At 38.0% G+C, this 22,247-nt stretch overlaps 2 protein-coding genes across 5 annotated transcripts; one reads left to right on the top strand and one right to left on the bottom strand.

Moving 5' to 3' along the window:
* Window positions 1-299: 299 nt before the first annotated feature.
* lzts3b (leucine zipper, putative tumor suppressor family member 3b) lies at window positions 300-10,866 on the bottom strand. Of its 3 annotated transcripts, XM_058389032.1 has the most exons (7): window positions 10,271-10,849; window positions 9,986-10,040; window positions 8,723-9,302; window positions 7,887-8,417; window positions 5,163-5,483; window positions 4,249-4,479; window positions 300-2,289 (listed from the first exon to the last, which is right to left on the bottom strand). In XM_058389032.1, the coding sequence occupies exons 3-7, from the start codon at window positions 9,209-9,211 to the stop codon at window positions 1,657-1,659; spliced, it is 2,205 nt and encodes a 734-aa protein (XP_058245015.1). In that variant the 5' UTR covers window positions 9,212-9,302; window positions 9,986-10,040; window positions 10,271-10,849; the 3' UTR covers window positions 300-1,656. The 3 variants fall into 3 exon arrangements, with proteins under 3 accessions (XP_058245015.1, XP_058245016.1, XP_058245013.1); XM_058389033.1 differs by lacking the exon at window positions 9,986-10,040 and having other exon boundaries at window positions 10,709-10,866; XM_058389030.1 differs by lacking the exon at window positions 9,986-10,040.
* A 4,472-nt stretch (window positions 10,867-15,338) lies between these two features.
* Window positions 15,339-21,967, top strand: smyd1b (SET and MYND domain containing 1b). Of its 2 annotated transcripts, XM_058389422.1 has the most exons (10): window positions 15,339-15,518; window positions 16,802-16,978; window positions 17,154-17,367; window positions 17,481-17,611; window positions 18,145-18,183; window positions 19,225-19,420; window positions 20,310-20,402; window positions 20,645-20,808; window positions 20,913-21,081; window positions 21,654-21,967. In XM_058389422.1, exons 1-10 carry the CDS (start codon window positions 15,397-15,399, stop codon window positions 21,807-21,809), a joined length of 1,461 nt encoding a protein of 486 aa, XP_058245405.1. In that variant the 5' UTR covers window positions 15,339-15,396; the 3' UTR covers window positions 21,810-21,967. The 2 variants fall into 2 exon arrangements, with proteins under 2 accessions (XP_058245405.1, XP_058245406.1); XM_058389423.1 differs by lacking the exon at window positions 18,145-18,183.
* The last annotated feature ends 280 nt before the right edge of the window (window positions 21,968-22,247 follow it).

The raw sequence follows: 22,247 nt of genomic DNA, 5'->3' as shown, positions 1-22,247 counted from the left end.
AATGGAAGTTCCTGTAACAACAATGGGGGTAAAAATCAAACCCCCCCAATATATTTTGAGTCTAATATTAAAATAGGGACACAAGTCCTCACAAGCCTTATATATTTGAAGCCAAACAGCTAAACTGTAAAATGTTATGAGTAATATGAGTTATGAGTAAAAAAGTTAATTTAAAATTAACTTTTGGCTCATTATCTATGAATTTATAGTAGCACAAATGGGGCCCCATACATTTGACTCATTTTAATGTCTATATTATGAACAAAACAAGAATTTAACATTACTTTTATAAAGCATGTGATTTCAATGTCACTTTGTGTCTTTATTTATTTTTTTTTTTTTTACTTTTGTTTGGGTATGCTTTTCATCAAGCCATTACACTAACATAAATACAAACAATAAAAATGGGTATAAAAACATATCATTTTGCTCTAAACAATACCATAATTACATTTATAACAACAACAACGACAACATTAAAAGGAACTTGGGTTTGGATCCGGTTGCCTTTTGTTCTAGAAGAAATGGTAGGCTGAAGTGCCCCATGTTTAAGAAAGTAAAGCAATGTTAAATTGCTTCATTGGTTCACAATTAGAATAAATAATAACTATCATCTTTTCAAAATATTCACACAGAGTGCCTTGATGTATGAACATGTTTACATAAATAGATAAATAGATTACAACAATTAACAACCAAATTTGTAGCTTGTTTTCCAAGAACACACAATAGAGCATAGCAGCAACTCTGATCCTTTAGAAAAGGCAACATTCTTCACCTGCAGCCTTTGGATAGGTTCAAATCATACTGTTGTACTAAATAGCATGGCAGGGGTGGTACATGTCGACTACTTAGTGCAATAGTATATGTTTTTGATCATTGGTGGCACACTGTTTTTACATACTATTGAGTATAATAATGTGCTGTTTTGAACAAATCTTTGTCTGTCTGCTCCATCTGTTTCTGCCCCACTGACCATATACACTCCATATATGCTCTCTTAATCCCAGTGGACAAATAAAGTCACAGAGTATTAAAGCAATTTTTTTTTGTTTGTTTTTGTGACTTCCGATTTCTCAAACCAAACAAAACCAAAAAAGTTAAACCTTTTTTTCAAGTAATTCTGCTTATGAGTGGGAAACTTCCCAACACTCTTTGATGACCATTTGTAATCATTTTTAGTCACTGCAGTCTTTGTGCAGTGATGGAGAACCAGGTTCCCCAGTATCCCTGAAACATCACTGAAGTGTGTCTATGCTTTTCTTCATGTTCGACACCAGATATCTAAAACAGTGTTCACTCTCTTAATACTGAATTCTATAACAAGACTTCCAACATTTTGCAAATCCTCATTCTTTCTAATTCACCGATACCCTCAATACCTTCAGTTATATAGTTAGATGTCAGTGCAAGTGTTTTGTGTGCATGTGTGTTTTTGTAAAAACATGAGCCTTTGCCTCTTTGTCTTTGTGGGTCTTTTATCATTCCAGCACACCGATTTATTACTGCATCTTTTTTGTTCCCTTAAAGTAGTCTGTCAAGCCCCTTACTGAATGTCTGGGACTTTCTGACACAGATTTAAACAAACCATTACCAATAATGCATTTTAAACAAATGTCGATTGTCTCTGTATCGTGTCATTTTACAGTGGCAGATCTAAATCTCAGTGGACTCGATCCTCTCCAGGCGAGAGGGCCCGGCCCATGGGGGAGCCAGCTGGTTAGGGGAAGGGGTTTTGGGGTCATCTGGGGCTGGGGTGAGTGTAACGGTAACCGGGACAGATGTGGGTAGGCTTGCTGGAGGAGGTGTACTGGATGTTCCACACAACTTAGCCCCAAGCTGGCCAACACGCTCCTCTAAAGCTTGGTTTCTTTGCAGCGTCTCTACATAGCTGAGCTGCAACTGTGCCTGGTACTTGAGCACGCGCTCCTTCTCGTCCCGCCAGGTGTGACGCTCTTGGGCAAAAGCAAGTGCTTGGAGCTCACGTTGCTGTCGTTCCAGCCGCAACTCACCCTGCAGTCGCTCTAGCTGTTGCCGCAGCTCTCCAGCTTCCTGCCGCTGTGCCTTGGCCTCATCACTCTGCAAGCTCAGCAGGGCATCTACCATGGGGCTGAGTGGGGATAGAGGTGTTAAAACTTCAGGGGTACGTGGTGAGTGCAGCCCACCCCAAGGCAGGCTGCTGGTGAGTCCTGTTGCACGTTCGCCCGTGTAGCTCAGCTCACCCAGAGCTCGTTTTAACCCCAGAACCTCAGCCTCAAACACCACCAGCTTGTCCCGTAGGATGGATACCTGATAGGAAGAGAGAGAAGTGAGTGAAGCTGAACTTAGTGCAGCTACATAAAAAAATCACACATTTAAACTTTTTTTTGCTGAACTAAATTGATAGTTTTAAAAATGATACATTCCTACACTCTATTGAAAATAAAGGGTTTTTCAAGAGTTCTTGAAGTGTAATTACAATGGTAAATAAAATGGAAATGCATTCTTTGTTGTTGTCTGTCAAAAAAAATTTGACTGTTCATTTAATGTATACATATATACATTATTTGCTACTATATACAATACATTTCATTATTTAAAATTTTCATTAGTACAATTTTTTCGACATTTTAAATTTATGATTTATATTTTTGTTTTATTATTAACAATACCTACAGTTTCCTCTGAAAGTATCTTGACAGGAAAAGAAATTTGAGTTTGAGATCCAAAGATGAGTATAAGGTGATCAGAATTTCTAAAACACTTAATATTTGGTTGCATGTCACTTGTTTGCAATAACTGCATCAACCCAGTGACATCAGCAAACTGTGGCATTCTTCTTTTCTGATGCTTTTCCAAGCTTGTATTGCAGTGTTTTTCACTTGTTTTCTTTGAGAGATTTCAATTGGTGATTGTTTTGGCCAAACACCTTTCACTTTTCTCCTGATGAAATTCTTACCCTTTCTTACCCTTACCCTCTCTGGGGTTGGCAGTGTGTGCATGTGGGTCTGGAGGTGGGGTGTATTGCATGATGAGTGTAACAGGGCAAGCAGGTGTTGTTTAGCAATCACACAAATCAAGCTTTATGCTAATAATGGACAGTGAGGCCAGAAATAGCCATGCGTCACAGAGTAGTTTCATGAGTTATATGAAGTGAAAGAGTTCTCTCCACAGAACTGCCCTTGTACAATAATAATAATATAGATGAGCAAACAGCTCAGAGCTTAATCAGTCTGTGCCTTTGGCAGAGGGAGATTTATATGAAAGACTAGAATAGGGGCTTTGTAAATGGAAACCATGTGTTGTCCTTGTTTATATAGTATGTTAATATAGTAATAAAAGAATTGTCATCAGATACCGATATGTATTGCTAAAGCACTATTAGCAGTACCTTGATTACTATAAATATATTCTTGTCCTGATTCATCATACCTATTATAGTGGCACAAATTCAACTTTTCTTCTCCTCTTTACTCTACATGTGTGCTTATAGTTGTTGCTCACCACTGGAAAAAAAAAAAGGTATTTCATATGCAGGTATTATGTAATGTTATTCACCTGTCATCAAGATTTTGCAGAACATTCCCTTCCTATTTTTTATTGTAAAATCATTTTTGAATACACATGGCAAATTTGTTGTAATAAATAATCCTGAAATGCCGCATGCGAGAGAGAGCAATAACATTGTTTTAAAGATTTGATAAAGGAAATGTAGTGACTGTATTTTAGTAATAAAATGTGGAACATTCTATTATAAGTATCATGTAAGGCACCGCAGTTCTTTGGCAGAACCAAAGTGGCTATATAAAAAAAAAGTGGTACTACAAATATTTTTATAGTGTTAATGGATCAATTACAATATTTATAATAATGAAGACTGCCCTGTTTTATACTTATAAAACCAATTAATTTTGTTTAACTAAAAAAAAAACATTTTGGTGTGTAATTACTCTTTAAAACATTGCATGACTAGCAAATTAAGCAAAAAGTTTGACTAACTAAGCACAGTATCAGCATCAGGACATAGACACAAACACTGGAGGTGCACCAATTACAGAAGCTAGAACTAACAGGAAAAATGTGAAACTAGTTTGATAGTTTCATACACACAGTCTGACAAACACGGACCAATCAGTAAATTTATGATTGATATGTGTAAAGAAGTAGCCTTGTCAGTACTGTATAACTGTGCTTTCTGGACTGTGGAAATAAACTTGTGCTGAACTCTCATGTTTCTTCATGTGTGCGTGTTTCTAAGTATATATTTACCTCCGTCAACGTCTTCTTCAGTTCTCCCTCACATCTCTCCAGCTCACGGCTCTTGCTGCTGTAGGAATCCTTCAGGCCGAGCATGGCCTCCTCCCTCTCCTTCAGCTGTGCATTGAGCTCTTTAAGTTGACCTCTTAGTGCTACCATCTCTCCTGCTCGCTGAGTCACCTCATGCTGACTGTCCCTTAACTGCTGCTTCAACAGAGATATCTCTCCCACCTTTTGACAAACCTGGCCAAAACAAAACAGCACATAGTTTCTGCCAAGTGTAATAAGTACAGTTATCACAGATATTATTGCCTCCTTTGTATGGTCAGGCAAAACTGAACAAAGAATTATATACACATATAGTAAAATTCCCACTCAAACAACTAGAAGTGAGAAGTATGTTTTCTACAATTAAAATTATTGTATGAACTTACATAACAGCATATTATAAAATGACATGATGATTTATTTAAAACATATATAGCAAAATTACTGACACCCATAATGATTATATAAACAAATTGTCTTCCTTGATCATTTCTTTTCCATGATCAGTATCTGAATTGCAGAGTGAACTACATCACGGGTGATTGGAACTAAAATTGGAATCAATCACTCTTCTTGTTTGAAGAAGGGGAATCCACATGCACATACATAAGATGTGAGAGATATAAAAGAACATAAGAACAAGTGTTTCACAACCTTCCGAGGCATTACAAGAAAAAGCTCAGAGTTGTCATTATCTACAGAGAATACATTTTTAATTACAGACTGCCATTTTAATGGCATTAGTGTTGTAGTTTACTGTATATGTACAGAAATTCTGTGTACACAAGTGGTACAGGAAATAATATTCTTAAAAGTTGTGGATAGTTATCCCACTGAGTGTCCATGTCTAAAAGCTGTCATTACACAAAACCTCTTACCTCCCATTTGGTTTCCTCCAAACGGGGCAAAATTTCAGCCTGCTCCTTGCGGTAATCCAGGCACTTTCTCTCCAGCTCTTCACGCTGAGCCAACAGGGCACTGATCTCCTCCTGGAGCCGGCCCTTGTCCTGCTGTAGTCGGCTGATCTGGGCCTGCAGTGCCTGCTGGGAGCGTTGTGCCCGTCGGGTCACCTGCTGCAACCTTCCAGCATAGTTTTGTCTCAACTCCTCCATCTCTCGCTCCCATACCCGCTGTTTCTCTTCGAATACTTGCATGATGGCCGCTTCACTCTGGTCCAGGTTTCGACGCATGTGAAGAACCTTAGTGGAAATCAAGCAGGTGAGTGATCACACAATGATCATGTAATTATTCGAGATACAGTATGCAGTAATAAAATTCTCTTGTGATTAATGATATATGGCCACTTGATTAATGCTTCAGATGACCATCCAAATCCCATAGGATCTGGCTATTGAGGTCAAGTATAATTGGGTTTCTGAAATATTTGATGGGCTTGGGTTGAGCTTGAAACAATTAATATCTGTATTATGGCTGGCTCAGAAGTGAGTGCTTATGAGAATGATGCAAAACAACTTGTTGCTATTCTAGAGCCAAACAACTTGCCTTGGACAACCTATTCTCCTATGTGTCTTGTTGGAGAAGCAGACATGAAGCTGCCACCAATCTGCATATATACCACTTTATACCACTAGCTTTTAATATAACACTATATACCACTAGCTAGTTTCATTAGACATAGTAGGACCATTGTGAAAAAAAAAGCCAGACATTGGATGTAGAATAAATCTGAACTTTGGGTATATCAGCACACATCACCAAAAACAATAAATAATCATTTCCAGGTTTTGGCTTGGGAGAAAGCATCCCAAATGATATGCCAAACACCTTGAGGAGCACAAATGCATGTTTTTATTTTTGTTTGTTTTTTAAAGCACTATTTATGAGCAGGGGCAGTGGTAGCTCAAGTGGTTAAGACTCTGGGTCATTGACTGGAAGATTGGGGTTCAAAACCCAGCACTGCCATGCTGCCACTTTTGGGCCCTTGAGCAAGGCCCCCAAACCCACCCTGCTCCAGGGGTGCTGCATCATGGCTGACCCTGTGCTCTGACCCCAACCCCCAAGGATGGGGTATGCAAAAAAAAAAAAAAAAAGAATTTCACTGTGCAGTAATGTATATGTGGCAAATTAAGACAACTTAACATGAACACTGTTAATATAACAGCTAAAGATATTTAAATACCCACTGAAAATCACATTTCCCTTCATTGCACTTTTAAATAGTGAAGAATTGATGTATATTTTATTTAACATTTTTAAAATGTTACTCAAGCCTTTTGTTGACAACTGCACTTTGTTAAAATTAGTTTGAAAAGGCCTGAGTGGTCTCTGTTATTCTTTTGATTTGAGGTAATATTTTCTACCACATCATTCAAGAAATTATTTTGGGTGCACGATTTATTAACTTGCTATAGTAGCCTTAAAACTAACATAACCCAATCAACCATAACATTAAAACCACTGGCAGGTGAAGTGAATAACTCGTTGATTATCTCATTACTGTGGCACCTGTCAAGTGGTGGAATATATCAGACAGCAAGTCAACCTCAACTTTCTGTGTTGGAAGCAGAGAAAATGGGCAAGCATAAGGATCTGAGCAACTTTGATGAGGGACAAATTATGCTAATAAGATGACTAGGTCCAAGCATCTCCAAAACATCAGGTCTTGTGTGTTTTGCAGTGGCTAGTACCTACCAAAAGTGGTCCAAGGAAAGACAACCAATAAACCAGTGATATACAAATTGGTTGATTGATGTGCGTGGAGATTGAAAGCCTGCCTGTCTTGTCCAATCATACAAAGAAGCTACTGTAACAAATGTTGCTAAAAAGTTAATGCTGGAAAGGAGTCAGGCACACCGCTGCTTGCTTTGTAACCTCTGACTGGACAAAGTGTGCATACTGACCCTTGTTGACCATTGTATGTGCCTACAATAGGCATGTGAGGATAAAATGGTAAAAGGTTGTCTGGTCTAAGGAATCACATTTTCATTTACATCTTGTAGTGAGATCAAGAGATGGCACCAGGTTGCACTATGGGAAGAAAGCAAGCCAGCAGAGGCAGTGTGACACTCTGGGTAGTGTTCTACTGGCAAACCTTGGACCCTGGCATTCATGTGGGTGTTACCTTGAAAATTATCACCTACCTAAACATTGTTGCAGACCAAGTGCACAAGTGGGAACAGTATTACCTAATGGCAGTAGCCTCTTTCAGCAGCATAATGCTCCCTGCCACAAAGCAGGAATAGTATCCGGAACATGACAAAGAGTTCAAAATTTTAAATTGGCCTCCACATTTTAATTCAATTTAATTGTATAGTACTTTTAACAGGTATTGTGAAGTTCATGCCTTGATGGGTCAGGATGTTTTGGTGGAAGAAGGGGGATTAATATTATGAGTGAATTCTTCCTTATTAATAACTTACTGTTTTTTTTTAGTAAACTTATTATCTGACATGTCTTTGTTCTCTCTTTATTCTTAGCTGTGTATAATTTTAAAAATAAAAATAAAATAATCTGTTGTGTAGACAGCTTTAGGAATACTATCAGTTAGTCAACCATGCCAAAATAGTTTTGAATTGAATTAAATATAGTGAATCAGTATAGTATTGTAACCACCCAAGTCTACCCCAGGAAATTTCACTCACCTCTTGTTCTTTTTCCCATAGTCGGTCCTCCAAGTCCTGTATTATATCATCTGATGAGGGAGAAGGGTGAATGGCAGCTGGCATATCAGCCAGGTGACATAGTCTGTGGTAGGATGAAGAGCTCTTCCCTGAGGATGAGCGGCCACTGTCCGAAGCACTCAGGCCATTCTGGTAGTTGGGCTTGTCCAATTTGTCTGTGCCTAATCTGTTGATATGGCTGGTTGAGGCACTAAAGGGTCCGAGAGCCGGTGCAGGAGCATAGCCAGATCCAGGGCCTGTGTATGTGGGCAGGCTGGTGAAAGAGTTCCTTCCCGAGTCAGTCATGACACCCTGCCCTCCATCCTCTCTGCCCTGCTCTCTCTCTGGACTCTCTCGCTCACTAAGTGGCTGGGGGTCATCAGACCCTCCTGTGCCTCCAGCACATTGACCTCCAGCCCCACCTCCAGCATGTGCCACTAGGTTCTGCATGGAATGAAAGCTCTTTGGCACTACTGGTTTGAAGGCAGAAGGCCGCACCAATCCAGAATTGTTCTGAGAGCGTATGTAAAAAGAATAGTACATGTTAATAAACAATACTATAAATTGTACTCACAGCAAAAGTAAAATACTCATTTTTTGGCCTGAAAATGGTAAATATTATATGGCTGTTCAGTCCAGTTGGGTTTGCCAAGGTTTGCAAAAGTGAACCAACTATTGGCAAAAAAATTATAGATCACAAAGTCTTCCTAGACTTGTTTCATCTAATTTCAATGCAAACAGCCAAAACAACCAAAAACATTTCCATAATTATAAAGGTCAATTTGTTTTGAAAATAACATTCTTCAGCTCACAAGTACCTGTTCTGACTTTCCAGACATGGGCAGAATCTTGGGTGGTGTTCGGCCATTTGCTTTTGCAGCATTCCCCTCTCTGATTTTCACGGCAGCCATGCTGTCTCCAGTCTTCTCTCCAGTGTGTACAACCACATTCCTGCGGGCATCTACACTCATGTCCCCTAGCGGCCGTGGTGCCACCCTACGGCCAGCAGCATTGCTCTCCAGGCGTTCACAGATGGAGGGCACCCTCTCCAGATTGGAGGAGGCAGTTGTGGACTCACAGCCAGCAAGCTGTGGCCGGTCTGTGGTTGTGCTGCTACCCCCCCTTTCATCGCTGGACCCTGTGCATTCAGACATGGTAGGTGGAGGGTTGAGACGCTCAGCGCTGAAACTGCGATCCGAAGGGCCTCTACGTGATAAGGGTGGCCCACGTGGGAGGGTGGTACGCGTGCCAACGCTCTTCATGGCGAATTCTTGCTCGCCAGCCACCCCACTGCCAACACTTCCCATGGCTGTCAAAGTCTGCCTCTCACTCAGCACCACAACCCCTTACATGGCCCACTGTAGTGAAGGATGTACCATCAACTAGTGGGCACATACACTGGAGAGACAGAGACAGAGACAGAGAGAGAGAGAGAGAGAGAGAGAGAGAGAGAGAGAGATTGAATAATGCATTTATCTGTCTAAAGGAGAAGATATATGGTGATGAATGACAGTTCCTGGCAGATTAGACAGATGTATATATTGTATAAACATTTTCTAATTGATGTGATAGATGTTACTGTAATAGACATGACCCTGCCCCCACCCCACTCCCCACACCTTCCTGAATCCTCATATTGCCTCATCTCTCACCTCAACTCTTGAACTCCCAAACACACAAAAACACTCAAAACCTTAGTATGCATACAGGCTTTAACTTACAGTGACTTACAGACCCTTTAGTACCACAATACAAAATATAGCTCTAATCCCTGTTTTTAGGATTGGTCAGCAGCACTTTTTTTTACTTGGGCCTGTACCTTTATGTTTAAAAGAAACATCAGTTTCCGTGAAAGTTAGTGAGGCCTTAAAACTTTAGTTCTGGTGTTTTTGCTACTGGCAGGCTATATGCTTCAGTGTCCTTTTGCAGAAATTAGTCTAAAACTGATGGGTTTTGGCTGTCATGACTTGTATGAAATTAAGAATGGCCTATAATAACTACATTTTCATATAACCACTGACAATAGGAGACATATATTTACACAGTGCGTTTAAGAATACTTATCTCATAGCTGTTATTACCTGCCAGAGTTATCTAAAACCGAATCAACATCGCCACCTCCTGAGACACCACATCCTTCGGAAAATAAAGAAAAGATGCCTTATTAATTCTCTGGTGTTTGTTTCTCTCTCAGTTGTGCGTCCATCACTATCCATGCATTATGAAACGCGCCATACACACATTATTTTTTACACCCTCCACCAATGAGGCCTCCATGGCCGATCTACTGATACTGTGATATCACTTTGTTGCTATCACACACAGAGACACAGCAGTGCTCACAATGGTGAGCTCAACACACTTACAGGAGCATCACGAGCGATAACCTGGCCCTTTACACTCTGTCTCTTTATTCTCTTCGCCGCTTGCATGTGCATTACATAATGCTCGTCGGGATTCGTCCTCCGTAGGATTATAAGGGAGAGAAAGGGCGCATCGTTCGCTCTTTCTCCTCGGAGCGTTTCTGTGCCATTCCCGCGCTCCTTAGCCTGCTTTACTCACACTCCAATGAGTCTCAGCGACTGTAGAAGGCTCCACTTCTTCTTGCCCATGCGTCTCTGCAACAATAGGGACTAAAACCGCAATGGTTCGTCTACATGCAATGCCGTTCCGAGCATTAAAATAAGGACGCGCGAAGAGAACGATAGGCTATGCGTGACACGTAGGTACGTAGCTATGAATCCCCGTGTGAGGTTTACCAGCTCTGTCTCAAGCGATGGATGCTCGTATGCCACCGTACTTACTGTTCAGAGCATCGCCGATGAGCGAAAAATTCATGGACACCGGAGGCTCTTAAAGATGAAAAGAAATTCCTTATTATTGCCTTTGGCTTTGAATCGGATGATGGAAGCGGCGGATGCGCGTATCAGCTGGACCACACGCCCACCTCGACCCCGCCCCTCTGTCGCACGCTGGAAACGCCCCTTGGAGGCCGTGATAGGCAACACGCTTGTGAGTAGTAGATCACCCGCAGCCAGGTGGCTACCATCCAGCTGGCGCTCTTCTTAACGCACGATCGAGTGAGCGATTCACCTCTCAGTAACTATTAACTGCTGACAATGATGACCAATAGTGGGATCTGATACACACTCGACATCTATTAGAATCCAGAGTAAAGTTACAACAGACCTGTTAGTTTTGAGGAGAAACAGGATTACATAAGGTCTTGAGAATAAAAGATGAAACTCGAGCGTGAAGGGAAACGCTAGACCATCAAGCCTAGTCAAGTAATTAACAGCAGTACCAACAGTAATTAAATAAAATATCCTAGAATTTCAGTGTGAAAACAGCCAGATTCTGCTTGGCGACCCATTCATGAATCAGGGCTTACCCAGTGTTTATATTATGTGTTCCTGTTTTCATATGGTGGCTATATTCTTAATGATTTTCAACTAGGAAAAAACTTTATTTGTGCATTTCTACGCGTCTCCTATGGATTGATGCTCACACACATACAGTGTCATTTAACAGGTCTCAGAATCCATTCACAAATTCACTGGTGACATCAACACGTAGCAGTTACCATGGAAACGGGCTCCATCAACTTCAGGGCGTAAAATGTCATGTGACACAAAGACGTGATAATGGCACCAGGGTGTGCTGTTGAGGCAGGAAAAAAACCTACTAGTGAAATATTTGTTACCTGAATTATGGAATATTATTACCAAGATATTTCCCAGATATGAAATACAGTATTTGTCCATTGTGGTCTGTACTGACTGAGAAGGCTAAACTAGAATCTCTTATCTAGCCATGAAAATCGATCTGCATATCCACAGTTGACCAGGAAAAAGCGGTTACTTAAGCTTAGAAAATAATGAATATAATAACGATTATTATTAATTTCTGAAATATAATTTCATTTAGAAATACTTGGCTTATTATTTTGGTGTATTTATATGTTTATTTATAACAGGCTTCCAGTTATTTCAGTGTAACATCCATCAATTAGTTAATCAATTTAAAAAAAAATGCATATGGCCAGCAAACTTACAGAGATTGATGTTTTCAGGCAGAGTAGTGAAGTTGCTTTAAAATAAAATAATCAGTTTTAGATTAGTAAAAAGCTACTTTTCACATGAAAACATTAACATCAGTTAAAAACTATTACTTTTTTATTTGTAATACTTGAGTAAATACAGTACAAAAATAGAATATATTTCTTACTTTCACTTGAGCAAATATCTTTGCTGGATACTTACTTTTTTAAGTGAGTAGATTTTGATTCATTATCAATACTTTGGCCAAAATGTCATAATATCACTGCTCACCTAAAACAGTCATTTATTTTAAAACGAATCTGAACACGGCTTACAACGTAAACAAGCATAACAAAACTTCCAACTAAATTTTATGGACACATGTTTCTAAACCTTTGACCTTTGAGTGTTTCTTGTCATGTGATAAAGCAAGGAACAGTTAGTAGCAGTAGGGTGTGCTGTGGAGTTAAGCCTAGGATGAGAGAAGAATATATCTGCTAGTGAAAACATAATCTCAGTGATCATTATGAAAATAGATCTGTAACATTAGTCACTAGTATATGATAAAATCCATATTTTGTATTGTTGTGGTGTGTACTAATTGTGAACATAATCATACATTGTAAATTGACCAGCTCCAGTAGGGCAGTGTAAGGAACAACCTAACTTGAGGCAAAATGTTACATGGACGTTTTATGTTACAATGTCAAGAAGCGTGTCCTTCAAGCTACATTACAGCATTTGCTCTCAATGGCCTGCAAACACGCTCGAGAATTATTCACTTGTGTTCTTAAGAAATGTGTGTCAAAAAGTGTTTTCAGCTCATATAATTAATAATTTTCATTACAAATTTTGTTTACAAAACTGTTTGTGTAAATTACAGGATCAAGTCTTATATTGCTTTAGTCATTATCTGCTTGTCTACAACTTAGAAGGTTTTGAAACATGTGACCAATACACAGCAGGTGTTAGATTAGGCTAAAGTGCAACCTCCATATAGTAGGGGCAGTTGGTACACAACATTACAACTAACAGAAGTTAATTCTCTCTCACATAAAATAAAAACAATACATTTCATGAATGTTTCTATTCACTGAACAAGACACCAAGTATAACTTGTATGTGGGGAAGATTTTGTTTCCTCTGTCCCTGGGGAGCAATTGGTGAAGTGTGTCTTCTGTGAGTAGTGTGCACATAAACTGTCATCTTTCATTGTCTATGCTTGTCATATTTGTGAAGAAAAGGAGAATTGTGTTAACCATTTTATTATAAATTTTTAAAACACTGATCCAGATCCAATTTTACATGCACAGGTAATTTATTTCCCATATCTTAAAAAGGACCTTTTTGAAGTTTAGATGGTTGACCTGCTGATTTAATTGTTAATGGTGAATGATGTGTGTTTTGGTATTCATTCTGTTCTTAAAAATATTACAATGCTTGACAAATCTTATTTCTATATCCATATATAATTTGAAATGTGTAGCACCTATCAATTGATCATTTGGTTGCCTTCATGCTTGTACAGACAGAACAATCAACTGATAGACACTAAACACCAGGTCATTATTTGTATGTTTACACTGAAATGTAAAAAATGAAAACTAAAACACACATCATTCACCACTAACAATTAAATCAGCAGGTCAACCATCTAAACCTCAAAAATGACCTTTTACAAAACAATTACCATTTGCTACTTAATCAGTGTTAAACTTAATAATAAGCTACTTAATAAGTTTTTGCAACTATCTGTTTTTTCAGAAATTCAAGTGTGGATGGTGTGAAATTGATCATGCATGCCCTCCCAGGTGGGCAATGTCCAGTGAGCCAATCACCTGAATTTATATTTGGCTCTTCCTCGATATGGACAGTCACCTGTCATTTTCAGTGTAAAAAAAGAATTAAAAATGGCCGAACAAAAACAGCTTTCCTCTCCAAACCTGTAAGTCTATAATTGTCTTGAGAAAGAAATGTTACTCTATACAAGATTTAGCCAAGAAATTAAGGATTTCTTTAAAAGGTGTACACTATAGTCTCCAGAGACTTTCTGCAACTGGATCCAATCAGGACAGAAGACACAATAGAAGGCCCAAGTGTACATCTGCCCAAGAAGACAAGTACTTACGAGTGTCCTTCTTGAGAAACAGACTCAGAAACTGCTCCGGAACTTAGCTGCATCATTGAATAACTCAAGAGAGAAACCAGTTTTCACAGAAACTGTGCATTGGAGAGTTTGCAGTGGGCCAAGATGCTCAAACAGTGGACTTTAGATGGCTGAATCCCAGAAAAGCTGGACAGAAGCTTTCGAGAACACTGCACAACCAACACAGCAGACCTTTGAAAAGTGCTGCAGAAGGCCTTAGAGGAAATCACAACTGAATATCTGAAAAAATGGATCAGTAGTATGCCACAGATTTGTCATGTAGCTATTACTGCAAAGGGCTATTTTTTGATGAAAATAAAGTTTAACATGCAAATTTGATCTGACCATTATTCTGTGCTCAAATATAAAAATGAGTTTTGTTCATTGTTTGTGTTTTGTAAGCCATATATAATAAAAACACATACAGTAAGTGTATAAAGTATGTGTGTGTGTGTGTGTGTGTTCATTTTTCAGTGTCAACTGAGTTATCATACTATTAGTGTTATCTCTTCTGTTCTAAATTCTGTTCTCTTCTAAATTTCTAAACTTAAAAATTTAAGACCTTACTTTTCTAAAGGTGAATTCATACACTAAGTTAAGCTTTGCAGTATTTATTAATTTGTATAAACTTTATATGTAGAAAAGAGAAATTTTTGTATTTTGTGCTATTTTAACATTCTACAATTTTAGCTCAATGAGTGGGAACAATGTGAACTATAATGAAAATGAAACAGAAACAAATAACAACATGGAAAATTTGCTACACAAGGATGTTTGAGAAGTGTTGAGAAACAAGAAGGAGGTCTCAGGAAAGTGCTAGAAGCAAACACCAATCACATGAAGCCAAGTGGGTGTCCAGGTGGGAGCAGCTGTCTTTCGTCTTAGCACTCAATCTGTGACTGACAGGACCAACTGAGAGACTAAAATATCCTCTGGGATCCTGAATGGCCATTCACACATATAGAGGTGTTCCATTTTGCAACATTATGGGGTTTTATTTAACATAAAAGAAGCCCAAACCAGAACCAGGAGAGAGTCAGGAAACATTGTGATTTTTATTAAAAGATTCATGCTCTTGCTGACATTATAATACTCTCAAATGCCAGTAAGATATGTCTTGGCTTTTTTTAGAAGTGACCACTAAAGCATGTACCCCCCACTTCTGACCACAAGATGGTATGACTTGAGGGTGCAGGCTATTTTAGAAAGTGGTAGTGGAATGTCCAGCTGTTAAGCTGATGACCTACAGGACACTCTGTCAGTGCAACAGACAGAATAGATCTACAGAGACTGCTCAACTACAAGCATGGAGAACGTGGAAGTGTTTGACTCACCAGGAAAAGGACGTGGTTTAAGGGCCACAAAGGAAGTGTGGGCTGGGGATGTGCTGTTTGCAGAACCTTGCTTTGCGGCTGTTGTTTTTGACAGGTAAGTTTTATATGTTACATTGAAAGAGTCTTGATGTGATTGGTTCAGTATATTCAGTTTCACTCAGTTCAGAATGGATGTAGCAGCAGCACCACCCACATCAGTCTTTACTGTACTACAGTATAATGATAGACACAAATGTGCAGTCACTGGATACTGTATGATGGCATGGTGCCATTTTTTTATTCTTACATCAGACTATTTCTAGTTTTATTCCTAGAAATTAAGAGTACAGTTAAAGTACATTGAAAATGTTACATTTTAAAAGGCGAATGCTAGAATGTAAGTTTAATTAATCAAATTAATTATCAAATTAATAATCAAATTACTATTTTGAATCAACATGCATATATCCACAGTGGGTATTATTCATTTAAAATATGGATAGAATTAATAATATTCAAGCTCAAATGCCTGCCATACTATATTTGATAAAACCCCTGAAAAACCTTGTCCAAAATCTGCAGAATAAAATTCAAATTTTAAAATGTAATCAAGAAAATGTAAGCAAGATTTTTTATTAATTAGTACTTATTCATCACCCGATCATCATCGCCCTGCATGGTCCTACGCAGATGAAATTAAACTGTTAATACTATGAGCAAAACTGGATTTGCAGACATGCTTTTTCCCCCAAAAATTGCACTTCTATGGCTAGAACTCTAAATGATCTATTTCTAAATATGTCCATCGTGTTCAGTTATGTATTTTAACATCAATTAATAATAAGAATTTATCAGTAACTACAGTGAAACTAACAAAAAGATTATGTTGAGGGTAGTGGTACTTGCCCAGTGATGCATACAGTTAGATAGGCAACTCTAAATTGGCTCCATTTTTGAATGAATGTGCAGTCACAGTTTCATGGGATGGACATCCTGTATTTTTGCCTTCCACCCAGTGTGATTTGGATAGACTCTGAAGCCATTGCCTACCTGACCAGATTAAAGTAGTTACTAAAGATGTATGAATGATGAATGATTGCAGTTAAAGAAGTGAACCTATCTTGACCTGCTGATCAATAATTTAGCAATAATTTAAGTAATGTCCTACTCTCATTAGCTTTGTTATTACAGTTACCACACTCATTGTTGCTGGAGTGATTAAAAAAGCATTCAAGTTACTCATCAAATAAGACTTCCTACAACCTTATTTGTGAATGTGTGACTCAGTTATTATGAAACAGAGAAACTCCTAATAGAGCATATTAAATGTTGCTCAATGAATTTCTTTCTCTGTGCCTCAGTCATGTTCTTGATTGTTCTGATCTCTGTCTGTTCCAGTTTTACAGCTCATGTGTGTCATAGCTGTTTCCGTCGGCAGCAGAAGCTCCAGCGTTGTGGCCAGTGTCGGTTTGCGCAATACTGTGATCGCACATGTCAGCGTGCCGCCTGGGAAGAGCACAAACAAGAGTGTGCTGCCATTAAGAGCTATGGCAAAGTTCCCAATGAAAACATCCGGTGAGAATCTGGGGTTATGGAGAAGGGTGTGAAAAAACACCAATATAAAATCAGTAGTATACTTACTTGCATTACTTTATCACTATTTTGTGAGAGAACCAAGTTTAGTACTAATTTACATACACAAGGTACAAATTCTGCCCTTCTAATGCACTTCTTTCTTGCCTTTGGCTAGACTTGCTTCTCGTATTATGTGGCATCTTGATAAAGCAGGAGATGTGACCTCAGACCTTCAGCTCAGTACACTGAAGGACCTGGAGGACCATATCTCAGACATCCCTGAGATTGATCTAAAGGAGCTCAAAGTAGATGTTCACAACTTCCTGGATTACTGGCCCAGAACAAGCAAGCAACACACTGTTGACAGCATCTCACACATTTTTGGAGTGGTATGTAAGAATGTGGACACTTAAGTTTCAAAATACTTTTTCCTTTTAAGTTGTCATTTTTTATTAGAGCCACAAATAATGGTCTTTCCGCTTCTTAATGTGTTTTACATTAGATCAACTGCAACGGCTTCATGATAAGTGATCTTAAAGGCCTGCAGGCGGTGGGTGTTGGTCTCTTCCCCAACCTTTGTCTGGTCAATCATAACTGCTGGCCAAACTGCACAGTCATCCTCAACAACGGCAAGTAAGTGCAATCAGATCTCACAATCTCTAACAGTGCATATCACAAACCATCATTAGGTAGTTGTTGAGTGTAAAGACAGCACATACAAGTCAGTGATAGTGGATGGCAAGGCAGTGGATGATAAAAGGAAGTAAGAATGTGTACTGAAAGAGAAGGGAAGGAAATTTAGGGCAAGACTGAAACAAACTTTAAACTTTAGTTTTAAGAATAGAAAAATTGCTCATGTGATGCAATAGCGTAACCATGGAGTATACTGTATGTAGCGCTGACATCCTGTGGGCTACTTAAGTCATGTGCAACATGTGGCCATGAGAACATATTTCTTTACATAAAAGCTATGGTATTTTTGGGCAACCATGTTACAACAACTAAACTGTCCTAAATATTTTGAATAGTACTATGACTCAGTTTAATAACATTTTATTATATTTGAGCTTACGTTTCGTCAGTTCATACTGAGCAAGTGAGGGTATTCAGATTAGACATTCTGAAATAGCTGGGTTTTGCAATTTGCTTCTCACTTTGTCTTTCAGTCACTCTACCATCAATACTATGTATCATACTCAGAAGAGGTGGGTTTGCTTGGCCACGATTCATCAGCCAAGCTGTTCATGTTTTGTTATCCTCTTACAATCACATCCCTAATCACACTATTTGATGATCAGCTACCCAAATGCAGCTATTTTCAAATAACCAACAACAGCATAACACGAATATGCTTCAATTATTAGATATTTTTTACAATTTTTGATTTAACACAAAAAGAAATTCTAGTTCATATACAATTATTTTTGTTTTACTGAAGCTTAAAAAGCTACTTACAAAGATGTCTAATGCTGTTGGGTGGTTGGTCCATTTTTCCATCATCCGTTATCATCATGCTGTTAACCCTCACTTAATTCCAGATTTCACCAACATATAAATGTCTTGGCTTTGAAAAACCACACATTTATATCTCATGTCTTCAGCATTTCTTTTGCATTTCTATATGTTCCATTACTTCTGTCACAGTAGCTGAAGGCTCCTCCTTATGTCTACTTACAACTACTTTCATATCAATGTCACACATTGTATATGATCTATATACAAAATTTACTGACATGCAGAATTCATCTCTGCTGTTTGGGATTTTGTATTTTACTGTAGAAAATATCTTAACTTTTCTGAATGACCTATTGCATATGGCGATGGTTCTCAAAATGGGGTCTGGGGACCATGAAGCAGAGCCAGGTGGTCAGCCATTTTTGTTAAAATGCTAGAATTCACACAAAAAAGCCATTAAATTTATTCAGAAATAAAAGCTTTTCAAAAATGGCTTCAATAAGTAGCAAATAGATTATTATGCAAATTTAAACAATCATTGTAATATTTGAATGGGCAGATTACTGTACACACATAAAATAAATCTGTACTTAAGGCATCAGCTGAACATGTTTATAGTTGGTCCCTGGCTGCAAAATGTTTGAGAACCCCTGGTATATGGGGGTAAGCTGGGTGCGTTGATGCTGAACTGTGAGAGATTTAACAATATTTTACCTTTATAAAAACCACTTCAAGATATGACTTTTACAGAAATAGCTTTTGAATCTCACCAGAATCGTTTCTTGTCTCAGAATTGAGCTACGAGCCCTGGGTAATATCACTGTGGGGGAAGAATTAACCGTGGCATATGTGGACTACCTCAATCTGTCTGAGGACCGCAAACGCATGCTTAAGCAGCAGTACTACTTTGACTGCACCTGTGATCACTGCACCAACAAAACAAAAGATGACTTGAAGATGGCTGGTGCTGTAGTGGATGGAGTAAAGGTGAATTTTCAATTTTTTTAATAGATTGATTTGACCAGTTTACCAGTCAACATTTTCATATCTTTATCCTTGGATAATAAAAGCCATGGTGTGCTACAGCTCACTGTGCTTGACTCTACAGATATTTGTGTTGTTTAGAAAAGAGTCAATTATCTGAGCCAAATTGCACTCATTGGTGAATGGCCCAGGGCTTCATGTTCTTTAAAGTTCCAAGAACTCAGATGTACAAATGCTTATTGGCTCATTTGGCTGACAGAGTGAGAGAAAATAGCATGACTATCAGTAGATATCTGTAGACCTACAGGCCTGATGTCCAGGCACATTTGTGTTATATTTAGATACTCTATCTTTGTTATGCTGGACAAGTACAACTATGGTTGTGAGGGCCAGGATTTTACACTTATTTCTGTTTTTTTTTCTTTTGAGTTACAAAAAAAGGGCTACAAAAATAGTCTGTGATCACCAAGATCTTGTTAATAATCAGAATGAAATTAAATTTATTTTTTTTAAACATAGGCTATGGCAAACAAAGGGACCAAAGTGCAGACACAGTGTGACAGTGTGTTTAATGTGCAGAATTTCTATGCAATAAATTGTAAGGTTTAATGAATGAAATTGGGGTTATGTCTGTACTATGACAAAAAACATTGTGAACCTGTTTAGCCAGACTGAGGGCTGCTGAATATCTCAAGAATCTAATGAGTAATTGTTATGAATAAATGTTTTTGTCATATTAAGAACTTGGAATTATAAGGTATGTTTGGCTTGTTACTGTTACAAATATGTTGTGTACATACCACTGTTACCACTGATTTGACCTTATTGGGGATGAAACCTTCAGTCACAGAATAAATCAATAAAATACTTCTGATGAAATACTTCATCAAAGGTACCAGATGAGAAGGTGAAGGAAATAACAGAATATAGTTGTGAAATGCTGCAGAAGATGGACAAGGCCCGTATGGATGCAAACTACAATGAGGTATGTCAGATTTAGTGTATCATTGCACAAAGGTTCTGTTTAACAGCTTCTCATTCTTTTACAAAAATGTTATATATTTAATTACATAGTTGGTCTCTGAGCAACTATCTCAACATGTATAGCATTTTTTTAATTTTTTTTATTTTATTAACAAAATAAATGACTCTATAAGGAATGATTTCCTTATGAAAATTTAGCTATAAGCATCACTTTGTGCTGTTCTTCTGATCTGCTCACTGTAGGTAGTGAAGATCTGCCGAGAATGTGTTGAAAAGCAGGAAAACGTCCTGGCTGATACCCACATCTTCCAGCTAAAGATGTGGAGTACACTCGGTGAGGTCCTTTCCTACTTGCAGTTCTTTGAGGAGGCAGCTATATATGCACGTAAAATGGTGGATGGATACATGTAAGTGTAAACTTTTGAGAGTCAAATGGAAGTACATAGAAACATTAACAGTGTATGTGGACTGATATTCTCGAACTTTTGTACATTTTGTGATCCCAAAATAGGAAACTATACAATCCAAACAATGCTCAGCTTGGCATGGCTATAATGAGAGCAGGAGTGACCCACTGGCAGGCTGGGCATATAGAGACTGCACATGGCATGATTTGCAAAGCATATGCCATTCTTATGGTGACTCATGGGCCTACACATCCAATTACTAAGGACCTAGAGGTAAATGGATCTCCTTTGTTATCCACAATACCCTATAATACCTGTACTCCCTAAATCAGTTGCTTGAACATAGATTAAGTTTTAATCTGGATTAATTCAAAGATTATCTATAAAACCATCCACACCAATCTTTAAACCTTGATTAAAATAATCAGGATTTATTTAAGCACTTCTGCCATTATTAATTCTGGTTTTAGTTTTATAGTAAATGTAGATTAACTTTAATCTTTTTGCCATATAAAAGAGAGTTTTTCTGCTAGTTTTCACTCAAAAGGAAAAAATGGTATCCATACTGATCATGTTTAGCGTTACCATTGTAGAATTTCATATTTAGATGGGCAAATTCATCATAGTGGCCAATAAGAATAATTAATACACAACAGATTTTAACTATAACACAAGGTTAACACATAACAAAACCTAGTCTAACAAATCCTTGATTAGCATTGATTTTTGTTTAATTTACTTGTCAGATCAACACGCCACATATGTAAAACCCATGCCACTGTAAAAATTCTATCTTTGTAATTTCTTTGGTGCAGCTAATTAAGTCCTCTGCTTTTCCTCTGAAGGCTATGCGCATGCAGACAGAGATGGAGCTGCGCATGTTTAAACAGAATGAGTATGTTTACCACACCATGCGTGAGGCGGCACTTAAAAACCAGCCCATGCAGATGATGGCAGAACCAGTTCAGGAAAGCATCAAGAGTCTTTTCCGCAAGAAGTGACCTCACACTGCTGACACATTACCATCCTCACTATTTATTCAGTATGGATTTGATCACTGTGGCTTAAGATACTCAGACCAGTTATCAGTATAACTGACAGCTATTTTAAAACACTTGCAGTAATTTTCTGGATTTTCTTATATAATATAATATAATATAATATAATATAATATAATATAATATAATATAATATAATATAATATAATATAAGGTTGTACTTTACAGATAATGTGTTTCTTTTTAATTTAATTGCTTACACATTTTGAATTGTGTATTTTGTAAATAAAGAGTCATCACCAGTTGAAGGATTTCTGTTTAAAGTGTGTTTTTCTAATGTGTTTGATCCAGTTGAATTCTACAGTGGTTAAATTCATTCACACAGTATCAGTATAAATGATATATTGTATGAGTATGAGCATAAATGAGTATAATTACAAC

The sequence above is a fragment of the Hemibagrus wyckioides genome, linkage group LG05 (assembly GCF_019097595.1).
Source record: "Hemibagrus wyckioides isolate EC202008001 linkage group LG05, SWU_Hwy_1.0, whole genome shotgun sequence".
NCBI classification, from domain to species: domain Eukaryota; kingdom Metazoa; phylum Chordata; class Actinopteri; order Siluriformes; family Bagridae; genus Hemibagrus; species Hemibagrus wyckioides.
The sequence above is the reverse complement of the archived record's forward strand: the minus strand, read 5'-3'. Positions and strand labels throughout refer to the sequence as shown.